Source organism: Notolepis coatsorum, assembly GCF_963971535.1.
Source record: "Notolepis coatsorum genome assembly, chromosome: 1".
NCBI lineage: Eukaryota > Metazoa > Chordata > Actinopteri > Aulopiformes > Paralepididae > Notolepis > Notolepis coatsorum.
The window spans coordinates 148,069,483-148,093,047 of NC_140165.1; the positions used below are offsets into that span (position 1 = coordinate 148,069,483).

At 44.0% G+C, this 23,565-nt stretch overlaps 1 protein-coding gene across 7 annotated transcripts in view; it reads right to left on the reverse strand.

Moving 5' to 3' along the window:
- Nucleotides 1-13,271: 13,271 nt before the first annotated feature.
- The window catches only part of ep400 (E1A binding protein p400), a 92,859-nt gene continuing 82,565 nt past the window's right edge, over nt 13,272-23,565 (reverse strand). For all 7 annotated transcript variants that reach the window (XM_084331062.1, XM_084331061.1, XM_084331060.1 and 4 more), the window contains 7 exons: nt 23,392-23,534; nt 23,067-23,285; nt 20,922-21,078; nt 16,704-16,849; nt 16,022-16,177; nt 15,855-15,932; nt 13,272-14,275 (listed from right to left, as the gene is read on the reverse strand). In XM_084331062.1, coding sequence (XP_084187188.1) covers nt 13,955-14,275; nt 15,855-15,932; nt 16,022-16,177; nt 16,704-16,849; nt 20,922-21,078; nt 23,067-23,285; nt 23,392-23,534 — 1,220 coding nt within the window. In that variant the 3' untranslated portion in view covers nt 13,272-13,954. The remainder of the gene's footprint in view (nt 14,276-15,854; nt 15,933-16,021; nt 16,178-16,703; nt 16,850-20,921; nt 21,079-23,066; nt 23,286-23,391; nt 23,535-23,565) is intronic.

The window sequence follows — 23,565 nt, forward strand, 5'->3', positions numbered from 1 at the left end:
GCACACACACATGCTCTCCAACAAAGCTCTCTGCAATGTGTGTGAGAGGTTTTAGGGGAGGTTCCCCTGAGAGGCAAATAGAATTAAGGAGAAACTATGCTATAGCTCACCAGCTGACAGCGAGAATACACACCCAACCACACAGCATTCTCCTTCCACAGGGTGGAATATGTGTGAGTAGTGCTGCTCATAGAACATCCAAAAAAGTTATTCTTTAATTGCACACAGCACCAGAGTACATTTCTAAAACAAATAGATAAATTATTTTGGTAGCCAAGGGAATTTAATGACTTGAGTGTTAAAATAGTGGACGAGGTGTAGTAGACATTTCTAGATCGAAAAGCCTATGATGGTGGTTTTCAAAAGTGGGTCCAGTGGTCCTTGGAGGGGTTCCAGGGGGTCCCCATTTCACAAATATTTAATGTAATTCACTAGAAGTTAGCATAGTTGATAGTTGATTAGAGATAAGAATGAATATTCTGATCGCATGTTACACTCTCTCCTCTGTTACCCTCTCACCCCCACATAATTTCACTAAATTATATCTAACAACACGTTTATTTGCAGATGGGGTTACCTCGTACAAAATCAGATGGGGGTCCATGGCTTATCACAGATATTTCTGTTGGTCCTGGACATGAAAACGTTTGAGAACCAATGACCTATATAGGATTAGTAAGGTAGTTGAAGTTACACTGTAGATAATCGTTTTTTAAACTATGGGTTTGTGTTTATGTATTTGTATTAATATTGTTTTTGAGTCCCAAGGTGAAAGCTGAAAGTACCCAGTCTGAGTAAAGGTGAAAGCTGAAAGTACCCAGTCTGAGTCCCAGACTGAAGACATCAACCACAACCCCCACAGGATACCTAGATTGTTGTTAAATACTGAACCAATATGCACGCACGCACGCACGCACGCACGCACGCACGCACGCACGCACGCACGCACGCACGCACGCACACACACACACACACACACACACACACACACACACACACACACACACACACACACACACACACACACACACACACACACACACACACACACACACACACACACACACACACACACACACACACACACACACACACACACACACACACACACACACACACACACACACACACACACACACACACACACACACACACACACACACACACACACACACACACACACACACACACACACACACACACACACACACACACACACACACAGCAATGCCTCCTCTGGCATTAATTTTCCACATTTTATTCCGACCAGTCTACTCACAGGCTTGAATCCAGCAGGACATCTCATGTTGCATATCAACACTTTAATTTTGTGCAGTGTGGGTCTTAAGTAGGTTAGAGGCAGGCATGCACAACACTCCCCTCTCGTCTCCAAGCCCTCCAGGCAGTAAGGGATTCTGTCAGAGAGGCTGCTGCTCGTTATCGACGTGCCGGCAGGCTGGAAGCACGCTCCAAAAGCAGCTCTGCAGCTATACAAACCAAAACACCAGCATAGACTGGGACCGGGCTTTCTGCTCATCCACTCCCAGTCTGTGGAATGCTCTCCCTGACCACCTGAGAGCAAAAATGGCCTAAAAACTCATCTTTTTAATAGAGCCTTTTGTTGATTTTTATCTAGTTTTAGCTCCACACATTGTATGTTCTTTTAGCAGTTTTAGCCCTTCTTATATTATATTATGTTTTTTTTTGTTCTTTTTACTCCTTAGTAGTTTTAGTCTTGCTTATTTTACATTCTCTTTTTTTTACTCTCTTGCTAGCTTTTATGTTCTTTTACAATGTAGCGCTTTGAGATTTGCTCCACAACTATAAAGCGCCCTACAAATCAAATATATTATTATTATTATTATTATTATTATTACAACGGCGGCACCGCCATGGAGTCTGTGACTGAGTCTGACACGGATCGACAGCTACAGACACAGAAATACATACTGTCAAACATAGAAACACAGTCTCAAAGCCAACAGCAAAGTTACAAGAAAAAGAAGTATTAAGCACAGAACAATTAACATTAATTCAATAATACCAGCTGAAATATGGCCTATACTGACAATGAGATCCAATGCTACATATTCTGAATGGTCGACTCTACTCTATTATGTTTGCCACTAACACTAACCAACGCTTGCAGCACACAATGTTTCAAATAGCACATTGTAAGCTGCTGATTCTTGAGAAATGCTCAAGAACATTAGCACAACTGGCCTGAAGAATCTTTATTGTAGTATGTGTCCCTACTGAATACCTCTATTCGAAGGGTCAGTAATACTTCCAGGTATTTTGAAAAGGAAAGTATAACCATAAGCTAGTTTTTCCCCCTAAGAGAAGACCCTGTCCCCTGGACTCATTCCACTATGAAGTACACACCAGCGTAGGTAGCTGTCAGCATAGGATTTGTGGATGAGGTCGGACCAGAATAACAACTCTTTAGATTACGACCACTGCTCTGCTGCAACCCCAGGTACTCAGCGCCGTAATTCACGAGTATTTGTGGCCACAGCGTGTCTATGTTTGGGTGGGTCTGTGTATATGTACTGCATGTCAGCAGAGCACCTTCCTCCCAGCTTGGACCCAATGACATTAACACAGTGTACTGGAGCAGAGCGGGGGAGGGGGGAACAGGGGGGTATACGGGTGGTGATATGGATGCTCTATGTGCTTTGCTAGGGTTCTCTGAGTTCTCCTGCAAGAGCCCCTGGTGGTGAAGTCCTATTATCTCCCTGCAGCCTCCCCATCACACACACCTGTTTCCCATCACGGTCTGGACATTCCGGGCATCGCCCAGCATTCCACAAAAAGATCTATCGTCTACCGAGCGCCCAAATAGATCCAGTTGCTGTAGAAATAAACAGCAGGGAGGAAGCCTGCCTGGCTCCCCTGCTTTGCAGGGTGTAATGTGGAGAGGATGGGGGCACTGGGTGCAGCAGCTACTGAATCTGTACTGGACAAACAATGACTGATTAATTCCCATTATGTCAACCATTCACAGACCCCTAAGCAACCACCTCCTCAGTTCAGGTCAATGCGTGTAAATAGGTTGGTTAGGTATAATTTATACATCTTTACCATAAAATGAGCTTACAGCCCTCGAGTCCTTTGCACAAACACTCAACTGCAAATGCAGCCTGCACCTCATAACAGAGCCGGGGCACACACATGATCCGTAAACAATGACTCACCCTCCAACGAACCTCAACATATACATAGCGCATAAGCAGGCAGAGATGCCCGCCAGAGAGCAGGCCAGAAGCGCAAGCCTTTCAGCCCCCACACAGCTGAGGGATGGATAAAAGAAGAAGAGAGAGGAGTGGAATGGAGGGCTGGAGAGACATCGGTGGGGGCGGATCAGGACAAGATCAATGGGAGTGGCAGAGAGTGCAGGAGGCAGCAGGAGATCTGAAGTAGGCCAATAAATAACATCCTAGTGGGCCCCTGTTGGCTGGGCCCCTGTTGGCCTGGCCCCTTGATTACTGCCCCTCCACAATACACCTCTCATACCGGGCCCTCGCTCACCTCTCGCCTCCATTTGTTGGACATTCATCTTTCAGCATGTGTGTGAGTTTGTTTAGGGAGGGGGTGGCAGGGGCTTGTGAAGGCAGGGGATTGGTGAGAGGGAGGGGAGGAGAGGAGGGAAGGTTTACTATGTTTTGTACATGTTCTCCTTTCTAATATGTACCCATCCCCCCTAAACACTGTTCTAGTGTGCAGCCTCCATGCCCTCCGAGCCACACGGCTGCACAGTGCTGCTCCAGTGGTGAGTGGAGTGAGTGGGCTGGTTTAAACATTAAACCACACAGCCAACATAAAGGGCTCGTATTCTCTAAGGTCTGCCTGCCATGCAGTAGCAGCCTTATCCATTCTGCTAGTGTGACAACTGGCGCCTAGGAGGCAATTGTACTTCTTGTCACAGACTCACACAGAACACATACACTATTCACATAAATACATGAGCGCAGGCACACACACACGCACGCACGCACGCACGCACGCACGCACGCACGCACGCACGCACACACACACACACACACACACACACACACACACACACACACACACACACACACACACACACACACACACACACACACACACACACACACACACACACACACACACACACACACACACACACACACACACACACACACACACACACACACACACACACACACACACACACACACACACACACACACACACACACACACACACACACACACACACACACACATTTAGAATCTTTATTTATGTCCACATAAAGACAATGTTTAAAGGACACAAATATTATCAGTGCACTTGTACATTGTGGGTTATTCTGATACAGTCGTGCCCAAATTGACAATGGCAACCAAAGTTACACACACACATGGATGATGAACCTGACAATCTACACACAGTTCATGGGTACAGATAGCAGCGTCTTCTCCAAATTGCCCGGCTGCCAATAATTGCTGACACTGAGCAATATCTTGCTAATTGCTTGGCTCTTCTCTTCGGAAGACCGGCCATCTGAAGGCCTCTAACACCCAACTTATGGACATGACCCAGGCTTCCAAATATGAAGACTAAAAGTTTACAGTTGTAGCCGAGTTGTGATATGGTATGGTCTAACAGTTGATATTTTAACATTTTGGTTGTAAAGGCTTCCTCTAGACTGTAGTCAAACGTGCAGCCAACTTCTAGGATGAGAACATCTCTGTTATTCTCATTAACGATAACAACATCGGGGGTGTTTGCTGAAATATCAGAGAACAATGAATTGTCCCTACACAGATTGAGCATTATGGCTTCACACTGGTGTGCTTATACAGCTTATATGTTGCAGGTGACGCGAGTGTGGAACTGACACTGTCTGCAATCAGATCCACGATCCTATCATGCCTACAAATGTAGAGCCCTTTGTATGCATGACAGCCATTGAGTATGTGAGACATGGTTTCTGTTCATGACCATGGTGTATGCAGTGTGGGCTATGACTGCCAGGGAACCAGATGGAAAGGTTGAGCATTGATGGTAAAACCTGTAGCCTAGCTTTTAAAGTAAAACACACACACACCCCTACACACACACACACACACCTACACACACACACACACGCACGCACGCACACACACACACACACACACACACACACACACACACACACACACACACACACACACACACACACACACACACACACACACACACACACACACACACACACACACACACACACACACACACACACACACACACACACACACACACATTTTAATACTTTATTTGGTTCCACAAATTATATTACATAAACAGGGAATCAAATGTATCGGGGCCAAGCAGCACTGAACACTTAAGGGTACACATAGCACCTCCTTCTCCACGTGGCTAAGCTGCCAATAATAGCTGAGACAGAGCAATATTTGGCAATTTGTTTGGCTTTTCTTTTAGACATTGCAGCAATTCTCAGACCGGTCATGGTGCATTTGTATACATGGCCAAGACTTCCGAACACAAGTACACTATATCTACACCTATACCCAAGGTCAGCCATCACACTGAGCAGTGGTTGGTATTTGATATACTTGTCCCGGAAGGCCTGGTCCATGTACAGATCAAAGGTACAGCCTACTTCTATGACCAGCACCTCCCTGTGGCTGGTGTCAACAAAAACAACATCCGGTGTATTTGGTATGTTAGCAAAGACATCGTTGGTAAGGCCAAACCACTCTGGTTTCACTCTGGCATGTTTGTACATTGCTGCACTAGATGATGATATGTTCCGTACCGCATCAGACACAATGTCCACAATACGGTCATGACGAGCGATGTACAGGTGTTTGTATGCATTACATCCATTTGTTATGTGTGCAATGGATTCTAGGTGTTGTGAATCCTGATGGTTTAAACAGAATGGACTGTGAGTTTGAGGATACCAAGTGGACAGATTTTATTTAGTGGGTAATACCTGCAGTCTTGCTTTGATGGTACATTTTAAAACATCCTCACCAACAGCGGCTTCTTAAACACTGAGTGTGAGACCGAGTGGTCAGCAAACTCCAAACAAGCTAGCTTTCCCTGTAATCTGAGTCCACACCAGTGCTGCCTGATCTCAGACTGCTTCATGCTAAGCAGAACCCTCCTTGCAAAGTCTCTGTGCAGTTCGACAGTCTCCTCCTGCGGTGTTGTGATGTTGACATACACACACACACATGCGCGCGCGCGCGCACACACACGCGCACACACACACACAGGGGCGGAACTAGCACATTTGGCGCCCTAGGCGAGGTTCACCGGTTCACCACTCCCCCCCCCCCCCCAAAATCAAAACATCGCTGCGCTACCAACCGGTTAACCCTTTTCACTGCAACAATACACAGAAGGTTAACCCTTTCACGACCGTCGGTTGTGTGATAGTAAAGGGTTAACCCTCCGTCGTGTGGCAGTGAAAGGGTTAACAGTTATACAGTAAAGTACTGCACCTTTATTTTTTACAAGCAAGAACAAGAGCTAAGAATAAATGTAAAGTGCACACTAAAGAATTAAAACAAATAAACAACTTAGCTAACACACACTAATAATAATAACAATAACAAACAATAAAAGAATGTGCAAATTTGCTTTCAAAGAAAATTAAGAAGAAATGTAAAGTGCACACTAAAGAATTAAAACAAACAACTTAGCTAACAATCAATAATAATAATAATAATAATAATAGCAATAACAAACAATTAAATAACGTGCAAATTTGCTTTAAAAGAAAATGATGTATTGTAAAATATGTTACACATATATAATCAAAATATAATATGCTAAATAAACAAACAAATAAATAAAAATTACAAATTCACTTTGTCTAAAGAACTATTTACATTCCACTCCCTATCATCACACTTCAAGGTTAGCCTGTAGCTCCTACTGGTTTCCATTTACAGTGCAATCCTTCTGGCCTTCCTCGCTGCAAAGTCATCAATCACATCAAATTTTCCAACTCCTGAGCCAGCTCCTTCCCATCCAAATCAGATTGCCCTCCATGGTTTAAGGTGTGTACAAGTGCCTCTGCTTGCTTTATCAGCTCTTGGTGTGACGGATCATACTGGTCTGCGTTGTGTTTGATGTTAAATGTTAATGTCCCGAGGGGGAGTCGAACAGGGGGCTCCCGCGTCCGTGGGCGACGACACAGGCCGCTGCACTAAGAAGTGAATTCACTCCTAACTACCGTACCTATGCGTCTGTTAACCCTGTTATGGGGAAGTGAGTTTAATTTACCAGCCCGCACTGCCACAGTCACTCGTCAACACACCTGTTTCCGTGACTGTGGACATACCCACGGGCTTCCCCGTTACATTGGCACGTTTCTCGTCTTCTTCTTTTCTTCTCTTTTTATACTGGATGGCCGGATGGCTTTTGCCTCTACATAGTTCTCTAACATTAGTCTTTCTTTCCTCAACGCTCAATTCTATAAACACTTGACCGATACCCATCAATGCACAGCGCTCTAGCATGTTCTGACTGTGAACACCTAAAAAAATTTATTATTTTATTTTGGCACCCCCCTCTGGGTGGCGCTCTAGGCAACCGCCTATATCGCCTGTAGGAAGCTCCGCCCACACACACACGCACACACACACACACACATGTGTTTTATTCTTCCCAGTAAGCACACAACACACAGTAATGGTGTCTTTCTCAAACACTATAATGTTTTATTATTTGTTTTATTAGAATCCCCATTAGCTGCCAATTTAATGATAACTCGTCTCTCCTGGGGCCCATTATAAGGTTCAGTAGGAACTATCAGGGGAACTACAGGCATGTAGTTGATAGAGAATAGATGTGTTTCCACATGGTACTGTATGATTATCTCATACAGTAAGTAAATATCTCAGCCAGTGATGCTGACATGGCATGCGGATTGAAGAGCCGATTAAGATGTGATTTATGCTTCAACCCAGGACACTGGATGTATTCTATTACAGTGGGTGATTTAATTTGACATGCTCCAACAAGAGATGCACTATAGCCGGGGAAGTGCAATTCAGGTCAGGAGACTTGGCTTTCAACCCTTTGCCTCAGTAAATAAATGATACAAGGTCTAAAAACAGCTCACGACCACATAGGAAGATCACAGGAAGGCTCTCTGGCTCTGAGACCAGCCACGGCAGGCAGATCTGGGCTGCACACCTCAGGTTATATCACAGAGACATGGGGAGACGTGGTCATAGCCATTCACTTTCTGACTGCCGTCACACCAGCACCAGAGAGCAACAGAGCGTAGGCAGGAGAAGCTGAGAGAGGATACAGTGTGTGTCAGATATATATATATATATAGAGAGAGAGAGAGAGAGAGAGAGAGAGAGAGAGTTCAGAGAATGAAATAGAGGAGAGGGAAAAGGAGAGAGATAGGGGGTGGGTGGGCAGAGTTACTGGAGATCTCTGTGGTATGTTTTCATGACACCTCCTATCGGTATGTTGGGGAAAGTGGAGCGTGTCGGCTGCTCCGGTGCTCTCATCCAATCTCGCAGGCAGAGCCATTACCGAGACACATCCACCCCCCTGCCTGGAATTCACTGGATTCAGGCAGATGACCTGTCTATGACTCATCATTCAGAGTTAATAGGTCAATCCTGTATTGCCCAAGAGCTTCTGTAGCCACAGGAGAGCAGCAGAGCATAGAGAGACATCTAAAAACTATGCAACGCTGTCATTGAAGGACTATGGAACAACTAGTAATCATTACTGTAGTCATGAGTCTACCCCAGGGAGCAAGCCAATGTTGGGTCAACATTAGCTATTTTGATGGCATGGTTGTTAAAATATGTGACATAGGTAACAGCAGGTCAATATTGGCGTCAGATTACCAACCAAACCATTGTTGGCCCAACGGTGTCTTGATACCTGGGACCCTGTTTACTACAGTGTTTCTCAAACACTGTTTATTTGATATATTTGTGGCAGCGTGTAACATACATTTCCCTGATGCAGTAACACATTAACAATGTGTATTTTCTCCCATTCACATAAGTCCTTCACGCTGCTCGATCTGCATCCTGCCTGCCATCCCTAAAAACAACTAAAGTGTGGGAAACACTATCTAATGTCATGCAGACCAGTATGTGAACCATATTACACCTTGCAGGCGTGCATGGTTGGCTGTATCGGTATTGCTACTGTGCACTACATGAGCCATTGTTCCACCTACCCTGTGATATGCACACAGGGAAAAAGGGTCATTGTGGGTTGCCATGACAACCTTTCAGTATGGATGTAGGTCTGGTTCTTTTCCAGTAGAGATAATCTGCATCATTAGCAGGAAACCCCAGGGGCTGTGTGATCAGAGCTTGGCCACAACATTAGTGAGCGTGGAGAGAATGATAGACAGCGTTTGCCCTTATTGTCAGGGGCACGGTGGGGCTGAGCCAAGACAAGCCTCCAGGGGCTGCTTCACACCTGGGTGCTTTTCTTCCTGGAGTGTGGAGCCTTCCTCTGACGCAACTGTGCTCAGCTTGGATCTGAGGCAAACAACAAAGCCCCCTGGCTGCGCTGATCTCTGCACAAGTTGTCAATGTCAACACACAAAGGTTGTATCGCTCCCATTCGAAAAGGCTGTTATTCATGAAGGCCTCTCGATACGCTCAGGGTCCCTCGTTCATGGCTCTCTGTGAAAACGAGGGAAAGAACACGACAGCAAGAGAGCAGCCTGCCTTGCACATTTGACACCATTCAGAGGCTTTAAAGAGCCTCCTGAGGTAAAGACTTGATAGGAGGGCTGCGTCTGAGCAGACAAGATGAACTTGACTCTGAAAAGCCTCACAGCGCTACCCTGCACCGCCTCATCTGCATCGCCAACGCATGCAGGAGACACTGTCAGTGGAAATAAAGATGTCAAAATGCAAGTCTACACTCCAAAGTACTGCCATGGGGGCTTCCCCTGCGTTGAAGGGTTGTAAACCCCGTTTCATTTTCACCAGTTAGTGGATCACAGAGCTCGGGTTGTAACTCAGTTTTACAAGGACAGGAGATTCACGTGTTTACACTTTTATGCTTGTGTGCGAGAATGGTGCATTTAGACCATCTGTTTATTGTATGACATTCAAATAAAAGGTGGTTGGTCTAAAACTCTAATAATAGGATGTAGATACAAAGTTGCCTACATCTAATTTTCCTGCAACTCTCATGGGTCTAACACACCACACACGCAGTGGTGGAAAGTAATTTAAGTATTTTCATTCAAGTACTGTACTTAAGTCAAGTTGAGGTATTTTTACTTTACTTTATTACTTTATAAATATTGTACTTTTTTTACTAGTTTATCTGAACCCTTCAGTTACTAGTTACTTTGAAGAAAAAGCATAGAAAACATGGAAGAACTGAAATTTGAAGCCTTCAAGGGGGCGTAAACAAAGCCAGCATAACTAGACCACATACCACTTGAACATAACCTTTAGAGGTCAATGGTTTGAGGGTTGAACGCCCAAGCACTGGAATACACAAATATCATGTAGAATGTGTACTTTACTTCTACTTTTGATACTTAAGTACAACCAATAGGAAATACTTCTCTATTTTTACTTAAAATTGAGGACTTTTACCAGAGTACTATTTTATCTTAGTATTAAGCTACCGTGTACTTCCACCACTGCACACAGAGAGAGAGAGAGAGAGAGAGAGAGAAGAGAAGAGAAGAGAAGAGAAGAGAAGAGAAGAGAAGAGAAGAGAAGAGAAGAGAAGAGAAGAGAAGAGAAGAGAAGAGAAGAGAAGAGAAGAGAAGAGAAGAGAAGAGAAGAGAAGAGAAGAGAAGAGAAGAGAAGAGAAGAGAAGAGAAGAGAAGGGGAGAGGGAGAGGGAGAGGGAGAGGGAGAGGGAGAGGGAGAGGGAGAGGGAGAGGGAGAGGGAGAGGGAGAGGAGAGGAGAGGAGAGGAGAGGAGAGAGAGAGAGAGAGAGAGAGAGAGAGAGAGAGAGAGAGATGGTGAGTCTTTGACCATTGTATGCGTTAGGTAAAGTGCTGTAATTCATCTACTGTCCTTAACCCTGTCATGCCAGCTCCTGTGTTCTGACATCGGCCAGCACAGCCCCTCCCCTTGCTGTAATAAATGCACTGGGCCATTATGGCTGTCAGAGGGTTTCCTGTGTGCGCACTGTTACAGGCCTTTATATGGTATCATAAAATCCATCATCAGCTCTATCCAGAATTTCCATACATCTGTTCATCTTCCTCTCCCACTCGTAGTACAGTATCTGCACCTCCTTCACAATAAAAAAGCCACTCTCTCCAAATGGTTACTGCGAGGCGTTAATAATAAAATGGGAGGTTGTGTAGAGGAGCGAGGTCCAGGCTTGTCAGCCCATCTGCTTGTCTTTCGGTCCTCTTCTTCCACCTCACCTAGCTTGTCAGTCGTTCCGTCGAGAATGCAGACTGCTCACCGAATGCCAAAGGAGATGAGAGATGGAGGGGGATGCAATAATTCAGTGGTCTGTGGACTGTAAAATCATGGGTACCACCGACCTTTATAATATACATCTATGCCACTGACTCCCTGAGAGGGGGGTGTGGGATAGTACTGGTGCCACAGTGCCCCCTAGTGGCATTAATACAATAAAATACCATTTTAACAAGCGATCCACAAATCTATTAGAATGCATATTTTTACTCACTTTCATGCTGTGCTTTAAATTCCAACTTGAGGCAGGGGTTATGTAATGGGCACGGTCAGGAATAGAATGCTCTAATCTAGAATGTGCTGCGTGGATGTAGACCTGCAGGGTAAAGCCCCAGCTTGCCCTTGTTGTGTCCGAATGCATTTTGCTCTGCTCAGACATATCTGCTTGTGTCAGCAGGAAGCCGGTGGGGGGAACATATACAGTGCTAAGAGGGGCTATCTAGTCTCCTGTGCCGTCCTCAGAGCACCTTGAGGATAGATACCTTAACCCTTCCACTACCACACTACAGATGGTTAATAGTCTGTAGTGTGGCAGTGAAAAGGTTAACCTTCTGTAGTGTGGCAGTGAAAGGGTTAACCTTCTGTATTGTTGCAGTGAAAGGGTTATCCCTTTGGTAGTGAAATGGTTAAACTGTGGGTGGGTTCAAGACTTTTCTTCTTCTCACAGATTACATTACATAATGAGGTTAAAGGAGTACTTTGAGGTTTTGAATTTCAGTAGATTTTTCTTCACTCGACACTTGTCTCACTAAAGGAAAAATTGTTTACACACATGACCTTGTTTCCCAGAAATGGCATGCTAGTTTTATTAGCATTCCTCATTGTAACCAAGGGGCACAGCGAGCAAGTGTCACGTGAAGAAAAACAATCAACTGAAATATATATATTTTTAAAGTACTCCTAATTCCTGTGACCGGTGTTTTAACCCTTTCACTACCACACTACCAAATGGTTAACCCTTTCACTGCAACAATACAGGTTAACCCTTTCACTGCCACACGACAAAGGGTTAACCCTTTCACAACCGGTTAATAGTCTGTAGTGTGGTAGTGAAAGGTTAACCTTCTGTAGTGTTAACATGGTTAACACATTTAAAGGACACAAGGTGATTTTAACATATGGGTTCCAAATCATTCTTAAAAAATTATCATAATTTTTAAGCATTAGTCATTTTTATTTGGGGAATTTTCAAGGGGATCCCATTTTTTATTATCAGGTCTCTACCTCAAGGCTGATAAAAGCTGTCTAAAATACATTCAGTTGTGCTCTTGCTAGACTGCATAAAAACCATAACCGACATCTAAGAAGGGAGATCCCCCCTTGAATGGCCCTTCTAAGGGTTCTCTCCTCCACACTGCCTGTGGAGCATTTTTCCCCATCGTGTGGGGTATGTCTGGGAGTGCTTGCATTCTTTCATTTATTTGCATTTATTTTAAATTTGTTGGACCTTATGGTGTTCTTGTTCTGTTCTTGACTTATTGTTATGTTTTCTTCTTGACTTGTTTAAAGAAAACATGTACGGCCCATGGGGACATTAACGTGTGTTGTCGGGCCTTATAAATAAATTTGATTGGATGATAACAAGGTATAACATCCACAATTTGTCGCTATATTTCTTTCCTCTTTAGTTAATGAGTCATTCTGATGCAGTCTGCCTCCAGTGTTTTTTGTTCTGACAATCTGTAAATACTAGAAGCTGCCTTGCATTAACGGTACCTGAGAAAGTGTGCCTCACTTTCCAATCTAAAAATACTAGCAATAAATTAATTGTTCCCAATACAACATATTAGTCACAAAAGGATTTGACCAAAGAGAAAAAAACAAAGAGATAAAATAGTGTATAAAAAACAAAACACTTTATTACAATTAGGCTGAAAAAATCCAATGAAAACACAACTACTTTACAAGTACAAATGTTGTTTTTTTCCATTGTTATTTACAAGTTTCTTTTCTTTAACATCCATAAAAAAAATTAAAAGAAATTCAACAATTTTACGAGAAAACAGAAAATACTAAAGTACATGTTTACAGTGTATTTGTTACAATAAAAAAAAAAGATTACTATAGGGACGTGCATGATTTTCCATTCAATATCTATAAACAAGGGAATTACAGACATCATAAAAGGGACTATGTATGAATACACTTATTCTAATACAGTTGATTTCCCAAAAGTAGCTATGCATTACTCATAGGCCCCAGCAACAGGATGTCCATGGAGTAATAACAATATATTAATTGATATGAAGGCATGAATATCGTCTCTGTAGGGCAGTAATGCATGTGGGGAAAATCTGACACTTAGATTCGAGTAAGACAGGATAATCTTCAAGAAACATTCGTCATTTCCTCAGATGAGCAGAAATCAGAAGTAACATCACTGACCCAGTACAGCTCTCTCTCTATACAGTCACATCTGCACTGCATTAGATGGTGAGACTCTCCAGAGTTCCTGTGAGCGTACGTTACTGTATTGATGGAAACGTTGGCTGCTTAGCCACTCTAAAACAGTGCCCCCTAGCTGCTCCCCCCACTGGGCTTGGCGGGGGCTTTGGCCCTCATGCCACCCTGGCGAGCTTGTCCCTTGGTGGGCTGCTGGGGCAGCGGAGGCTGCTGTACAGGAGACTCCGCGGTAGGGGGTGCGGTGGGCTGCTGGGCTGGGCTGTGGGGAGGAGGGCTCTGGATTTGGGGCGAAGCGGCTGCAGTCACCACTTGCTGTTGGATGATCTTCTGCTGGACCACCTGGGCTGTGGCCGTCCCGGCGGGGATCATCTGGACCTGGGCTGGAGCTGATGTTGCAGCCTGGGTCAGAGCCACAGTCTGGGGCTGGGCCTGGATCTGACACAGGACACAGATTCTCACTTCCATTCCACTTTAACTTCATTGCATTCCAGATGGTTCATACTAGAACAGTGGCCGTTGGGAACTGGGCCGGTTGCTTTGCAGCGTTCTCCAGAGCCGTTCATCCAATCTACTTCACACTCAACACTAGTGGTGGGGGAAAATATCGTTACGTAGTAGTATCGCGATACTTTGCGTGGCGATACTGTATCGATACAAGGACGCCAAGTATCGATATTTTATTATTAAAAAAATAAAATTAGTATTTTGTTTTTGTATAAGGAAGTTGCATTGTTAATTTCAATACCTGTAATAGTACAGTAGTCCACACACACACGTGCATTCAGTTAAGTTGGAATATGACTAATACAAACAGTTTGTCAGGTACATGCAACACAGATTACATTGTTGACATCTGTCTGCTTAAGAAAATCCCATTTGCTGCAATAAAAATGATTGAAGTGAGATGAACAGACTGAAGTAAACATGATAAAACATGTTGACAAAGTTTTACGTTGCAGTTGAAAAAAGGTAAAAAAAATCACAATATATCGCAATATTAATATCGCAATACTCAGCATATCGCAATATATTTCGTATCATGACTTAAGTATCGTGATAATATCGTATCGTGAGGCCTCTGGTGATTCCCACCCCTACTCAACACTGCACTTTCTTGGGTCCTTGGCAATACACACCCACAAGGTGTGAAGTCGATCGGATGAAAGGTTTGAGATGTACAGACAGAGAGATTCCTTCCATTTGTCAGATTAGTGTAGGTTGCCGTTCAGAACTAAATTAGGTGACCCATTAGCCAAATGGCACCAAATTTGTCATAGTAATTCAGACATCATATCTACACATGTCCTTCAAATCAGATTAGATTCAAACTTAGATTCCAACCAGAGTGCAAATGTAACAGTAAAGTGCAATAACAATATACAGGTGATTAAAGTAGATATAAAATATATAAATGAGTACTACTGAGAAATAGTGCTAATTACATGTATGTAGTGTTATAGTATTATAATGTACAGTGATACAGGTATAAAGAACGTGGTTGCAATAGTACAAAGTACAAGCAATAGTACAAAGTGTTCAGGAGATGGGAAATGTTTTGTAATATAAGCCCTGCCCACAGCATTGGAGCTTTGAGGGCCAGCTATAGCAAAACTGTATGGAATATCAAATCTGAACTTTTTCCGGCTTGGTTCAGAGATGCTCAGTACCAAATTTGGTGTTGATTGCGCAAAATTAGTAGGAGAAAAAAAAAAAAAAAAAAAAGATTTGGACAAAATGGACACAAATGGGCGTGGCTTCCATGGTTAGATTTGCTTGGACCCACAGAATCCAGGAAAAGGGTATTTTGTTTCTGAGAGTTACGGTAAAAAACGTAAAGTTTGTTGCTATAGCGCCATCTGGCCAAATATGGCACTACACTCCGCTGGGTGCTCAGCAATACACCCATGCGTGTCCGGACAGGACAGACAGGCGGACATGCATGCATGCAGAGAATCCTTCCTTTATAGTCAAGATAGTTAGATTAGAATCCAGTAATGCTGTGGCCAATAGTTACCTGCTGAGGTGAAGTCACTATCTGTTGGATGTTAGCTACCGTAGGCTGCTGCTGTACTATCTGTGGGAGCTTAGCCACCTGATAAGAAAGTCAACAGGAAAACCACACGATAAGCATACAGATTACTTTTGCAGATGATGTTTATTTAGAAATAATGAAGGGTGTACCTGGATTTGCTGGGCTCCAGTGGGTTTCTGGGCCTGGGCGATGGAGGTAGTGAAGAACTGGGTCTTGATGCCCGGCTGCAGCTGTGTGGTGGCAGCATAGGTCACTTTCTGTTGGGTGGGCTGGGCCGCCTGCACTGTCACCTGCTGGGCACCCATCTGACGGACACAACACAGCCAGGGTCAGAGACTCATCGTAGGATTTTCTCCACAAACCAATTTCATCCAAGACTTACTCAACAAATCTATAAATCGACAAATTATTTCTAACATGTCGAATTCTTTTTAAATAATGATCTATTATGATGGCAGAGAGTTGCAAATAGATTTCAGTAATAAGATAGATAGATAGATAGATAGATACTTTATTCATCCCATTGGGGAAATTCAGGGTATCTCACATAACTCACACAATAGACGTATACAGACAATGACAGTTTCTCAGTCAGTCGTTCACAGTTATGTCTGCATCATGAATTAAAAAGTAAGCATGTGATAAAAATTCAAGTAAATCATATCTACCAATAATAATAATAAAAAGATAAGATAAAAACAGGTGTATAAAAACAGGTGTATAAACCAACATGAAAATCATTAGAAATGGACAAATCAATGAAGGACTAGTTGGTAAAGACACTAATGACTGATTATTTCGTTTCCTGTAGGAGGAAACCCAAGCAGTTACCTTCTGCTGAACAGTGGCCTGTCCTTGCTGTGGCTGCGCTGCTTTCTGCTGCGCTGCAGCCACTGCCTGGGCCGCCGCCTGCTGCTTCTTCAGCTGGAGCAGCTGCTGGACCTGCTGGACCTGCATCTGTGGGAAGGCCGGCCCACCTGGAAGAGAAGACACAGAGACAACAGCTCAGAGGGGCTGAGAAACAACACAAACTGAACATCTGGAAGAGAAGACAGAGACAACAGCTCAGAGGGGCTGAGAAACAACACAAACTGAACATCTGTGGGAAGACCGGCCCACCTGGAAGAGAAGACACAGAGACAACAGCTCAGAGGGGCTGAGAAACAACACAAACTGAACATCTGGAAGAGAAGACACAGAGACAACAGCTCAGAGGGGCTGAGAAACAACACACACTGAACATCTGTGGGAAGGCCGGCCCACCTGGAAGAGAAGACACAGAGACAACAGCTCAGAGGGGCTAAGAAACAACACACACTGAACATCTGCAAACTAAAAGTTCACACACAACTGTGACTATACAAGGTTAAAATAGTCTTAACCTCTTAACTTGCAACGGCCAGAGAATGGTCCGTCATGCCCGTGCGCGAAAGTCTCGGCACTTTGCGAGCGTCTCCCGGCTCGGGGCTGCATTTCTCGCCGAACTATCGGTAATCTAAATTACCGTTCGAAAGATCTATTTATTGCCGTTTAAACGCCACCTCACTCGACCAAATCCGTGCCTCGTTCTCGAGTTACTGGACGATATGTCAGGCGAGCGTCTTTTTACACGCCGCGCGTCAGATGACCACCCCGGACTCCAGACACTCCAGAACTACCAATCATCCGCTGATGGCGAAAATGATTGGGGGGGGGGGGGCGCAGCGGACGAGAAGTGAATCACACTTCAGAATGAACGGCCGTGGGCGGCTGGGTGGCGCAGCGGACATTGCGCTCGTCACCAACGCAAGAGACACCGGTCTCGAATCCGGCTGTCAGCGTTGCCTCCGGCTTGGGCCGGCCGTCATACTGACTCAATTGGCAGAGTCAGCGGGAGGGAAGTCGATGGGTGGTAATCTGGTCGTTGTAAACAGCGACTCCTACAGGTCGGTCAGGGCGCCTGCACAGCAAAGACAGGAGATGGCGGGGGCCAATTAACCTAGGGGAATCTGAGTCGGCGGCACAAGTGATTCACAGTGCGCTGTCGATCTGTGAATGGAGAAATAACTTAAGACACATTATCTCTTCTTGCCTTGCTTTCACTACCACACTACAGACTGTTAACCCCTTTCACCCCCTATTCATAATTCATGCAAGTACTCAATCTGGGAAAACATTACTCGTGCCCATCCGTGCCGGGTATATCCGTCTCTGTGATGCTCAGATCGAGGTGGGCATGGATCAGAGGAAGCTGACCGGCTGGCTGGACGCCATGACGGAGACCACGGTGTCGGTGCAGATCCCATGTTTCCGTGTGAAAGACAGCTTCAGTTAGAGTTAGAGGTGGTCTAGGTCTGGTTATACTGATCCGATACCAGTGCATACATTTAAAAAATAAAATAAAAATTATATTGTATAGATTATAAAAAAAAATTATTTTCTTTTTTACAGCTACTGTTTTATATATACTGTTTTTTAGTAATAACTAGAAAGTAATGGTATTTATTCAACAACAGGTGATTGTATAGATTAGTATCATTAATTGACAACAAAGCTCAATGAGTTCACCCACGGAAAGGTTGTTGGCACATTGGTTCCGCACGGAGGTTACACGTTGTTGCACTTCCTCCTATCCAGTCGGCTCCGTTTAGGTTAGCTACTGTAGTAGCAGAGGCTCTGTTGTGATTTTTAATGCAAAAAAAATATTCAACATTCTCTTTTGAGACTCCACCTCAGACTCTTATCATTTGGCACTAAAAGCTAAACATTGTCACCGGTATGGCTGTCTGCATTATGTCATTAATTGTGTGCGAGAGGTCGATCAGTGACCACGTTAGCGTGAGCTAGGTTAGCCACTAGTTGATGATGAATAGTTTTTTTTTCTGTCTTTGTTTACAGATAAATCAAAAACACACATGTGTGGACTTTCAAAAGGAAAAGAAAAATAATCACAAATCACAAATGTACATATTCAAAGTAAGCTCACACACAAAATCCAAACTCAATGACCGAAAAAAGGAATAGGCTGAAGCACATGCTTATTTTTGCCTATCCTTTACAATTCTTAAAAATTAAATATACTTTAATATAAGAAAGAAACATTTAAAATATGCTGCAAGATATAATTTTTTTTCTTTTTCTTTAAGAGAAAAAAGAAGATTTTTTTTTGATGTTTACTCAAAACTGTACTCCTGAATAATTTTATCCTTCAGTTAACGCGAGCTAGATGGAAATACAAACAATGTAACGTTACTGGTGAAAAAGTGATTTACCTTGGAATACTCCTTTGCCAACTTGCTGTACTTTGCTTGCAGGTCTGCAGCTGGATTATGAATAGTCCCAACTTTAGCCAAGGTAACGTTAAATAGCTCTTCAGCTAATGCTAATAACAGAGCTCCCCGTCACACTGCTCTACTCGGGACGATGGCATTAAGAAAAGTTATAATTATTTTGTCTTGTCTTGTTTTAGTCAACAATATCAACATACATGAAGAGAAATTTCGTCCTGGTTTTTGTAAATTACATTTTTGTGTCCTCAGTTGTGGTCAACGATATTTAACACATTGAGTGCCACAGACGCGGTTTGTCGTTAGTTCATGCCGACCTTTGAGTGCCCCCGACTCTATATAGCGTTTGTTTGTCGTTTTTTTTTTTTTTTTTTTATTATTATTGGCGATTTTAATTCATATTTCATCAATCAAGCCTCGGGTTAGTGCTGCAGAGTCTCTCTGAGCTCAATTGGGAAGATACCGCCCCCTATCGTCTCTCCCTGTGTAACTGCACCCCATTACTTTACACTGACATAGGGGGGTGGCCAGTTTTTTTTTTTTTTTTATCTACTTTTTTCTCCCATTTTCTATTTTTCTCCCATCCCAATTTCATATCGTCCAATTCTACCCTCCCCTGTCTCGAACGCTGTTAGGCCATGCCTCCCACAAGCCGGCTGCAATGTGGACGAAGCCTTACATCACGTGTCCCCTCCGGTACTCGAGGAAGCAGCCGTTGCATCTTTTCACCTGCACAGCGCGATCTCTCAGCGGTGGGGGTCTGCGTGGGAGGGACACGGGGGGTGGCCAGTTTCCTCATTTTACTTTTCCCTCAAGCCAACTGAAGAATCCATTGTGCTCGCCGGCCCGGAAAACACGTGGATTATGTATTTACAGTACCCAACACTGTAATCAATAAGCGTGATCGATATTTGGAATGGCAATCAGGAATTGGAATAATCTTTTTGGATAACATCTGATCTCAGGTAAGGAATCTATTTTACCAGTCTTAGGATAATCAGAGCTATTTTCACCTATATATAAGCGTTTGCCCTATGTGTGTGTGTGTGTGTGTGTGTGTGTGTGTGTGTGTGTGTGGCTGTGATCGCTGATGAGGAAATGAGAGAATCGATTTTTCAGCCCGCCTCTATAGCGTGCATAAGTACACATATACTATCGATAATCTAGCGTTTATTTGAAAACGATTCATAAATAGGCAGAAAAATTACAACGTGTTTGTGTATGCGAGAATATTCCAGTAAATGCCGTTCATCACGGAATCTATATATTTTTCTTGAAAACGAGGGCTTTTCAATATGCTATAAAACGGAAATTAACTGATTAAAAAACAATCCGTTTCGACAATGTTGACTGCAAACAAGTCATTGATAAGCGACAGGCAGATTAGACACATATTTAATTAGCCATAATTTAAGACGGAGATTATGCGTTCACAACGCTATCATTGAAGTGGGTGGTGGCATTTAACCATGTTAATGGCCGGTATTGAAAGTGTTAATTAACTATTTAGTCACGTTAGCGTCACATGGTCTTTAATAACGTGACGTCACATCTCGTTGTCGTCATGAAAAAAACCTTTGTTGACGAACATCTTTCGTCATCATTTTAGTTGACAAAATTAACACTGCTGCGTAGCACACAGCGGTGAAGGAGGCAATTTCCACCCTACATTGTAACACGATTTGTGTCTAGAAAAGCACCATATAAATGCAATTATCATTCATTCATCCATTCATTCAAATGTACACTTGAGAAACTATCAGGCCAGATTGTGTTGACCCACCTGTCTTCTGGGCCTGGCCTATAGCCACGCTGATGCCTCCCACAGTGACTGGCAGGGTGGTGACACCAGCAGAGGAGACCACGGGAGGCTTGGTGAGGGTCACCTGGGCCGTCTGCCCTGCCTGGGCCTGGACCTGTCCCTGGGTGGGCACTCGGGTCTGAGAATGGAAAATAATAATTACTACTTTGAAAGGCTCAACAACCTTAAACCCATATACATCCTCCATGCGAGACTCCCGAGTAGGGTTGGGCACCGAAAACCGGTTCTAATAGGAACCGGTTCCTAACTTCCGGTTCTGGAACCGGAAGTAACATATTTGCATTTCGATTCTTAATTTCGATTCTAAAAAAAAAGTTAATTAATACCCTAGTTACAGTACAGCAACCAAATTAAACTGTATCAAGTCAACTGACAATGTGAATACCGGTAGTATGAAAAAAAAATTAAGATTTTTCAAAAAATTAAATTAAAAAATCTCCTGCAAAATAAGCTGTGACCAGTTTTGACCTGCACCTCAAAGAATCGGAATCGAGAATCATTTAGAACAGGAATAGAAATGGAGAATCGGAACCGGAATCGTTCAAATCCAAACGATGCCCAACCCTACTCCAGAGTAATCAATCATGCCCCCATCAGTGGCGGCCGGTACATTCTTCTCCATGGGGGGCGCTATACCAAACATTTTGCAAACATGTATCACGCATTGGCGAATATTTAATTAGGTACAACTATCACCATTGCCATCAATCAATATATGATCACAGTCAGTCAAATGCAGCCACGCTTCCAATATGCCCTACACAATCAGAGAGAGTGAGAGGAGAGAGAGAGAGAGAGATATCGCAACTCTACCTTGTTAAGTTGAAACGCACAGTGGTCCAGCAGGCAGAAGGGCTTGATAAAGTATATCCACTCCACTGTCCAGACTGTGTTGATGTCCATCCATGTGCACACTGCATCTATATATAGCTTCTTGTTAGCCTTAGCTTAGGCAACAAGTACTGTGTGAGTGACGAGCTGTGTCTTTGCCCATTTCTGCGTCGAACAGCCTGCAAACTACCTGGCGTTCCTATCGCCCTGCTCTAAGACAAACTCTAACCTTAACCAACTTTGAAAGAGTGCCTAAGCTTAACCGTCGAAAGAACTTGCCGGCACGCTCTAAGACAAAGTGTGACTGCATCACAACAACACAACAGCTAGCACCGAGTAACTATCTACTAACCAGAAACTGACGTCGGCCAATCAGAGAGAGCGTCTCCGCGAAATGCGGCTACGGAAAAAACTGGCATCGGCCAATCCGAGAGCGTCTACGAGAAATGCGGCTACGGAAATTATAGACGCTGCTTGCTTTGATCGCTTTAAAACGCGCCCGGCCTCCATCATAATACATCAAATTTCAACGCACAGCGCGTTACGCACTGATTGGCTGCGACGGATACAGCGATGAAACCAGTGCACGGCGTGCACGCCCACTGTAAGCGCTATTGCGTCTAGCCCGAGAGAAATGCGGCTACGGGTTGCCCGAGAGAAATGCGGCTACGGAACGTATTCTCTATCAGACAGTCACTTCCTGTTCATGGAAACAATTATTTATATTTGATATATTAACGTTATATTGTGCATTGGAAACACAAACACTTAAAATGAGTAAATATTATTCATTTTAAACATGTTTATATTATTTATAGGGCTATAAAAAAATAAATGTCTTCTTCTCTCTTTTAACAGGGAGGGCGGCGCTCTAGCGCCCCCATTGATGGGCCGCCACTGGCACCCATTAATTTAGATTGATACTTGAAGGTATCTATTTATCATAGTCATGATTTCCTAATGTACATAGATGACAATTCTACCGTGTGTGTGTGTGCGTGTGTGTGCGCATGCTCCTTGTGGGCATAAATGGAGGCTGGGGAGGTTCAGATTAGGGAACGTGTTTATGATGTTGTCATGTGATTTTATTATCTCTTAAATCGTATTTTGTATTGCTTAATTGTATAATGTATTTTGTATTGTGTATTTCTTGCAGGCTGAAATGAGCAGATAGCTAAATCTGGTGCAATGCATCCCCTCTCATTAATTGAGAGGAATGTATGTTATGGTCCCTGACAAACTAAACAATAAACTAGACTAAACGGTGAGACCTACCAGTCTGGCCACCTGCAGGTTGCCCACGGTGCCGGTCAGCACGGCCCCGGGTCTGGGTCCCGCCACGGCTCCCAGCTGGGCATTGGCCTGGGCTGCCTGAGTGGGCACAGCCTGCTGGGCCCCTGCTGCCTGCTGGCCCTGTGCTGCTGCCACCGCTGCTGCCACCTGCTGCTGCTGCTGAGCCAGCTGCAACTTCTGCTTATGCATCTTCAACAGCTCCTGTGTGAGCACAGCGTTTTTACACGTTACCAACCATACGCACACGTTACACCTCACTGACCACTGTTGCAATGTTGAGTAGCTCAAACAACTGTAGCGGGGGTACCTGGGGTTTGCCCACAGCCTTGATCTGTGGGGAGGCCGCCTGCTGTTGTTGTTGCTGCTGCTGTTGTTGGAGCTGCTGCTGTCGGAGCATGTGGAGGTGGGCCTGGGTGAGCGGCTTGCCTTGTTGCAGCTGCATGCCTGTGGCTAAGGAGGGACAGGAGATCAGGATCCACAT